Source organism: Cyprinodon variegatus, unplaced genomic scaffold, assembly GCF_000732505.1.
Source record: "Cyprinodon variegatus isolate N-32 unplaced genomic scaffold, C_variegatus-1.0 Scaffold700, whole genome shotgun sequence".
Lineage (NCBI taxonomy): Eukaryota > Metazoa > Chordata > Actinopteri > Cyprinodontiformes > Cyprinodontidae > Cyprinodon > Cyprinodon variegatus.
In genome coordinates this window covers 437763-445713 of record NW_015151153.1, presented here as the reverse complement: position 1 = coordinate 445713, position 7951 = coordinate 437763, and the positions used below count along the sequence as shown (strand labels likewise).

Sequence of the window (7951 nt, the reverse complement as noted above, 5' to 3'; positions counted from 1 at the left end):
GGACGACCCGATGTGAATCCAGACACCTTTAAAGCTGGTACCGTAAAGTAACATGGGTAAACATTGAAGATCTGATTATATTAGAATATGTCCTTTAATATAATGTGATCTGTTCCCTGATATGGATGTTTAATGAGGTCCAAGCGCAGAAGGAACCTCCATCTATCTGTACTGATGCTGCAGCCAGCGGTAATTCAATCCACCGCCGCCCATCACTTTCAATAAACCACCTCATTCAACTAAACCACAACAACAAGGAGGAAAATCAGGTTTCGCTGGCCTCCCTGGGTAAAGGTAAATAAAGCTGGTTATTTCATGGACTCTACAGCTGGCTGAATGTGGAGCGTTTACCTGGAGCTCTACTGGAGCTAAACGCGCCGTGTATTTACAGGGATCAGCTGTGGATCCAACGCTGAGGAGGAACTGAAGCTTCTCTCCAACCACGCTGCAGGAGGCGGCCTGTCGGCGGGAAGAAAAAGCGAAAGCAGTTTAGATCAGGAGGGGAACTAAAGGCACAGACGTCTGAATTGAAAGGAACAAACATCTAAACAGGAATTTGATCGCTAAACAGGCGGCTGATTAGAAATGCACATGTCCCTTCAGTTACTCATCATAAGGATGGATTTATTCATTTTACAGGAAATACTGATAAAAAACTATTTTCTAAAACAATAAAATGAGTTTATGGCAGATTTTTCCCTGATTCATTCAGGATTAAAACAAACAAACGGGCTGAAACACGTTTATTCGTATCTGAATAAACGTTGCAGGTTTTACCTCCACTGCTCAACCAGTTCTCTAGTTGCTCCTGAACATAAAATCTATTTTTTTTATTTTATCCGATGTCACAGTTTGAGTTGGATGGTTTGAAAAGTATGGAGTGATTTTTGTTACATTCATGTTGCAGCAAAGAACACTTTTTATAAATGGAATTTTGAAAGTAAAAAAAACTATCTAGAAATTAAATATTAAAAAGTTGTTATTTAAAAAAAGGTTTCTTGAGTAGCTTTATTGTTTTCTTATATTTTATTTCTTTTTTGCACGTTGTTTATTGTTTTGCTGATTTTTTTTTTCAAACTTAAATCATTTGAAGTTCTCCTTTTCAGATGCAGTTTTACAAATAACATTTTTTATTGTGTTTTACAGATCGAATTCTCTTTAATTCAAGCCCAATATAAACATTTACTGTGAATTATAATAAAAAATATAAAATTGTTATCGCTAACATCTATGATGACCGATAGAAATGCGTCTCTGCTCCTCAGATCTGTGAAATCCAACCTCAAAAAGAAGGAAATTCGTAAAAACAAGCTGAAAAAGAGAAATGTTACAAAAAAATGTATATGAAAAAAATAAAACATGGAACTAATAATCTAAGTCGTTAACCGGGGTAACTTCATTTGTTATCATTGTCAATGAGCTCTATGTGAGCTAAATTGTATATGGGATCTATTTCCCACTGCTTGGCTTTTATTGGTCCTTTAATTCTGCTGCTCAGCTCTAAATCAGCAGAACCTCCATCTCTGAACTGATGGTCTCTCTTCTTCACCTTTAATCTTCTTAATGAATACTTTCTTAGGTGGACTGCATCACTTTTATGAAGTTAACTGGAGTTTAGAAAGCTTGCTGAATCTGATGTGGCGAATGAGAAGTATTCGTAGAAATTTTCAACACGACTATAAAACAGATTTGGTCCATCAGAGCCAATGAATCTACACATAGAGGATTGCTATAAACCTTCCTGAATTCAGCCTTAATACAGACTGATGGGCTAACACAAAAGAGAAATTAGCTCCACACTAAAAAATTAATGATCAAATATTCAGCTGCGATGAAGCTGTCTGCAAAGACTCAGCTGCTAAGAGATGCCATCAAATTAATGTAAGGGGCGGGGCTATGCATTGAGCATGTGTAGATGGCTAGTATGGAGGGTTAAACGGATTAAAAGTTAAAAAAAAATTAAATTTTACATAAAATACTGAAATGTAAAATTGAAAGTCCAATCAAATAATTAAATGTAATTAAAGTCTTTTGGATAATGGAACTTTGTTGATCTCACATTGGAGTAATTTACCTCTCCATTAAATTGGCCATTGTGGGGCGCCCAGGAAGTAATCGGTGCTTAAAGGTCGTGCTCAGAGACCCAGAGTGGCAGTCTTTGGGAGTGGGTTTCAAACTCACAACCTCATGATTTCAAGCCCTATGCTCTAACCACTAGGCCACCATTCCCTAAGTAGCAGACTCATCATGAAATAAAAAAAATCAGACTCAGTGGGCGGGGCTAGAGCCGCTTCCATAGAAAGCCTGATGTCTGATTGGCTGCTTCTCGCTGAAAAAGTGCGTAAAGTAAGAAGTAAAGCAACTTCTTCCTGAATTTATTTTACTCTTGAGTCAATAATATTGCTCAAAAAGGCGTAAATAACTTTGGAAAGGTGTTTATTAACATCATATGAACCCCAGCCTCTACGTTCCTTGTGTTTGGATTTCATAGGGGCTGAAACAAACAAAAAAAAACAACAACAAAACAAACAAAAACAATAAATTCCTCTGAAAACAGAGGAAGTCAGATTTGTAACCATGCAGAGGGTATGTAAACATCTAAACTGGTTTCTGTATAAAAAAACATAACATGTGACCGCATCACAGAGAGCTGAAAAAAAAAACCCCACTTCATTTGGTTAAAGCTGTTTGAAATCAGATTAAAGCGATCATAACCTGCAGGGCTGTAAACTACAGGACAATATTCTGAATGGGGTATAATGTCAAACAGCAGGGTTTATAAACACAGTCTGGGTTTATAAACACACTCTGGGTCTATAAACACACTCTGGGTCTATAAACACACTCTGGGTCTATAAACACACTCTGGGTCTATAAACACACTCTGGCTCTGGCTCAGACCTGCTGCAGCTCTAAAGCCAGGTCTCTGTGAAAGTCGCCTCCATTGCTTCAGTCAGAGATGCAAACTCACAGCTTCGTTGTAACGTCGGTGACTTTGCAGGGCTGTCGGCGTTTTTCTCTTACAGTGACGAGAATGAGGAACTTCACTCAGAACCGATTTGCATGTTGTCTTTAGACATCTACACTTCATTAATCCTGCTCTGTTGTTTGAGCAGGTACCGTCTGCATCGTTAATTCTTCACACACTGGTGAAGACCTACCGCCTTAAACAGACATCAAAAAGTGGTGGTTAAAGCCGCCTGACCCTTAACAGGGAAAAGTTAGATTTTTATGAAAAGTTCCAGTGATGCTTTTTAGGACCTTATATCCCACATCTTACTCCCTCATAGCCTTTTTCCTGCTGGAGCAAATCACCAACACTAACGTCATATCTCAAAAACCTTATGAAGGGTTTCCAAATTTCCTCATAGACATGTCTTTTTTGTTTAATTATTTTCCAATATCATGTTTGATGCCATCTCTTTAATCCATCTTCCAATTCTTGGAGTTTCAACGTATTTTTTCCCAATAGAGAGAGATTATACGTTTAGCTTGTAATATACACATATCTACTAACCTAGATTCTTTACTTATTAATGTGGAGCAGTTGGATATACGCCCAGAAGGAAAAGCTTGGGATGCAGCGGGTGGCTTCTTAGTTAATATCTTGTCAATCCTGTTAATAACATCTTGCCAATCTTGGTATAGTTACTGCTCTAAGTAGGTCAGTCAGCTAGAGCTAAGCTTTAGAGTCTCTCCAGTTAACAGTTAATCTAAAACTAATTTAGTTGAGGGTTATTTCAACAATCGATAAATCCAAGAATTTGTTTCAGCCTTGATTCTCTTATATTTGTTAGTATATTATTATTTTTTGTTTATTTAAATTTAAACTTTTGTAAAATTTTTTAAGTGTTCAAGAGAAAGAAGTATCTTCTTCAAAAATTTGCCCTGGAAAAAATCAGCAGCACAAAAGAGCGGTCAGTTAGAACAGGGCTTTCAGCCTGGGACACCAAAAATAACAATGCAACTGACGGCGGACTCCTTAAAAATGCATATACAGAAGCAGCCATTCAAAACGGCCCTTCCCAGGCAAACGCCAGCAGTATGGCAGCCCACTTCCCTGCAGCTCCCAGTGAAATCCCCTCCAACTTCCAGCCAGTGGCCTTCTCCTGGACGTTCATATTTATTTACTCTGACTCCACCCTTTTACTGAATTACAGGGTCTAACCAGGAGATGATGCTTCTCTTTAGATCTTAATGTCCACAAATCCTGACAGAAAGAATATTTTAGTACAAAGATTGATGTTTAAAAAGGAATTGCAAAGGACCAGCCAAGGACTCATCAAGGAAAGAGGGGAAATTTTGCATGGCTACAACTATATTTATTTCACTCTACATTCATTTATGCAAATAAAGTGAATAATATGAAATGTTAAATCAATTTTTTCTTTCAAAATGATATTCAATCATTTAATTAATCTTTTTAAATGCATGTCAATTATTTAATGGGACATTTTAATCGTGCATTTAACATTCTAATGGTATGTCTTACATTTGACTCATGTGTTAGATCAATAAATAACCGTTACATCTAATTAGTTCATGGTAAAGTCATTTTTATGTCTTTCATTATATATTTTTCGAGCTTCATATTCCTCGGGGATGAAAGCATAAATATCCCTAACTTTCAAAGGTCTTTCAGTATTTCTTTTTGCAAATTCTCTCTGCAGCTCGGCTACATGGTTTACATCTGAGGGCGTAGAAAAATTTTTGGTGTTTACGCGTGTCTGCGAGGAATGCCATCCAACGAGGTGGTCGGGCCGGTAGCTCGTCTATCCCTGTAGTGTCTGTTAGACAGGACAGATCTACTGGGGTCTGTAAACTGTGGGGGAGAGAGCCTGAGTGGGAAGGCTTCCTTCCACAACATGTAATGACGTCCCATGTTTTGGAAGTTTGCTTATTATGATACGATGTAAGAACACTGGTGTCTCTGAGCTCCTCCCCTCATATCTAAGCTTCTTAAACACACAGGTGCTGCTCACAGCATGTGGGTAAAAATAAGCCTGTGTCGATTTAACAGCAGAGCTGCTGCTAAACATCACCGTCCATCAAAAAGAAAAGGCTGAGTTTGCACAGGGAAGCACGGCCAAACAGATGGTGCCAGGAACCCGGCGAGCAGCCCATCCCTATCTGACCTCTCAGGGAAAAAACATAAAAACTGGTTTGGTTTCCAAGCATTGTGGAGGTTGGCACAGATCCTGCAGCACTGATAAGATAATTAGTAAAGTTCCTCATTCATTTATTCATAGTCATCTGTAGTATTTGGAGCAGCATTAATAACCTTTTCACTTCTGTTATGAGCGTAAAACCATTAACTTTAAAGCATTTTATTGGCTTAAAATGCAACAGATTAAAACAAAGTCGTTTGTTAAGTGAAGGGAAAAGATGCATGGTTATCATTTTGGACAAAAAAGAAATCTAAACATTGACTTTCATCTCTTTGCTAAACAAAAAAAATCACACTAAACCAGCTTCATTTGATTTAATGTAAAAAATTAGTTAAAAAAGTGTTAAAATAAAGGCTGATTTATACTCAGAAACCAGGTGGTCTGCGCAGATATGCCCCCACCCCTTCTGCAGACCTCTCCAAAATTGTAAGTGACCGCAAACAGTGCCGCAGACAGGAGGCCTCTGATTGGTCAAATCTACATCCGCTCTACTCTATGTGTATTTCCTGTTTGGTACCTTACCAGCTTGTTTTGTTTAAATGACCACCATTGTGGAAAACTGCGCATGAAGATGGACCAGCTAGAAGAGCGAGGTGCGCAAGAACGCTGGGACCCTTTTTCCACCTGTATTCCCACTCTTTTTCACCCTCATGTCCCTCCATTGTCGCACAAACTTGCCCCCACGGCCTCGGCCGTATCCAGACCCACAGCTAGTTCCCGATCGACTCTCTTGTGTCGTGGCGGGCAATAACACAGCGCAGACCACGCTTCAATATTGGGCATAAATCAAAAATATCTGCGACAATCTCACTGCGACTCACTGCTTCAGGAGGATAACCAGCCCTTTAGTGCTGAGGTTGTCAACAGGAGGTCCGTGACCCCTAGGGGGTCCATGTAGGTACTGCATGGGGGTCACGAAAGTTTTGGTTGATTAGACTTTTTTTTTTTTTTTTATATTGCCCCTGCAATTTTTTCCACTAATTGAAATGTCTTTAAATACACATTAACATGAATTCAACGTAATTTTCTAATGATTCTGCCACCTGTGGACAAAACACAGAACTGCAGCACTCTTCTGCTCGTTCTCATTGCTCGTTTTTTTCACCTTACAATGAGTTGCCACTGGTGGCTGAGTTGATCCAGATGTCACATCCGCCAAACAGCGAAGGGAACTCACTATAAAGTAAATTAATGAAAACAGGCTACAGGCTCTTAGATGCATCGGCGCCGAACTACTGAGGCGTCACTCTTTAGTCATAAAGGGACAAATAAAAAGGGCATTATAAAGATATTTTTCAGTGCATCATTTCTCTTTAAATTGAGAAGGAAAATAAGATAATCTGCTATTTAAACGTGAATTTCTGCTCTTAAAAAATGTATTAGATATTGTGAATATGATATATGATAATTATGATTGCACTTTATTTAAATAGAAACAATCCTATGCCATCAGCAAACTGACGAGTTATATATGGAGTGATTTTTGTCTGTTATTGTTGCAAGCATAGGAACACATTTTGCAAATAGTAATTTGAAGAAAACGCAATCCAGAAATAAAACTTTGAAGTGTTTCTTAATAAAAAAAAATTTTTCTCAGATTGTATTTTCTTTCTTTTTTCCATAAGTTTTTTTTGTTATGTATGTTCTAAAAATCCTTTTTGAAGTTTTCTTCCAGGTTTCATTTCTGGGTTGCATTTTTTTTTCTCCAAATTTCCATTTACAAAACATCTTCTTTACTTGCAGCAATAATGGAACAAAATTTGCTCCATATTCAAATCAGAGGAAAATGCATTAAAAAAAATGTATTTAAATTTTATTATTAAAGGGAAGATGACTCGACAGAAATTCTCTGAAAAACAAAAAAAGTCAGAGAGCGACTCCAACATTTGCAGAATATTGACACAACAATGGAAGTGAAAAACATGCCGTACTTTACAGATTTTTGTTTGCAAAACATTTGGCAAACTCATTTATTTCCCTTCCTATTGTCTCTCCTCTGAGTTGGTCAATAAACAAATGACCCACTTGAAGCTTATGGCTGCAACATGATAGCATGCAAATTGATTGAAAGGGGACTGGGTATGCAAAGCGCCACAGGAAGGCCTTTAAAGAAAATGCCGTGGTGCAAAAACACAAAGAGGGAATTGATTGGTGAAATTTTGATGAATACGGGGGAAAATCCCAGCGTTATTGCAGGCAGGCTGACGAGTCAGAGCTCGTCAGCCGTTAGTTCTGGAGAGGTTCCATTTCTAATGAATTAAGGAAGGCCGATTGGATGGAATTACCTTGTTGGTGGCCGACTTCTGGAAGCTGGAAACCTTCCTGACGGCGAGTTCTGATGCCTCAAAGCCATCTTCTTCAAACTTCAACAGAAGAGAATCCTGATGAGAAAGAGAGAACTGTTTAACACATCTTAGTCGTGTGTGAGATTTATCAACAAATTATTGGCTGCCTTTCTCTACTTTATGACTTGATCCAGAGGTCATAGATTAGCGGACCGGGGTCAGATTTTATGCCAGATTTCAACATGATGTTGAGCCGTTTAAACACGACACCAATAGCAAAGCAGACAGTGGTTCTTTTAATTACTATGTTAATAACTGTGTATAGTTCATTAGACGGTTGGGAAAAAATACACTGATATAATATGTTTCACACCGCAATAAAGATCTTAAAAAAAAAAGATGTATTTGAGTATTTTATTTTTTACACTACCACTTGGAATTATGGGTAACCAAGAGCGTAGATTAAAACCATAACCGTTACGTCTAATGTGTTAGCGA

General features: G+C 38.1%; 1 protein-coding gene across 1 annotated transcript in view; it reads right to left on the bottom strand.

Moving 5' to 3' along the window:
- Positions 1–280: 280 nt before the first annotated feature.
- c2cd2 (C2 calcium-dependent domain containing 2) overlaps positions 281–7951 on the bottom strand; it is a gene marked incomplete at its 3' end in the record, with an annotated part of 11485 nt that continues 3814 nt past the window's right edge. Inside the window, exons 2-3 of the mRNA XM_015394617.1 lie at positions 7454–7549; positions 281–459 (exon numbers count right to left, since the gene is read on the bottom strand). Coding sequence (XP_015250103.1) covers positions 281–459; positions 7454–7549 — 275 coding nt within the window. The remainder of the gene's footprint in view (positions 460–7453; positions 7550–7951) is intronic.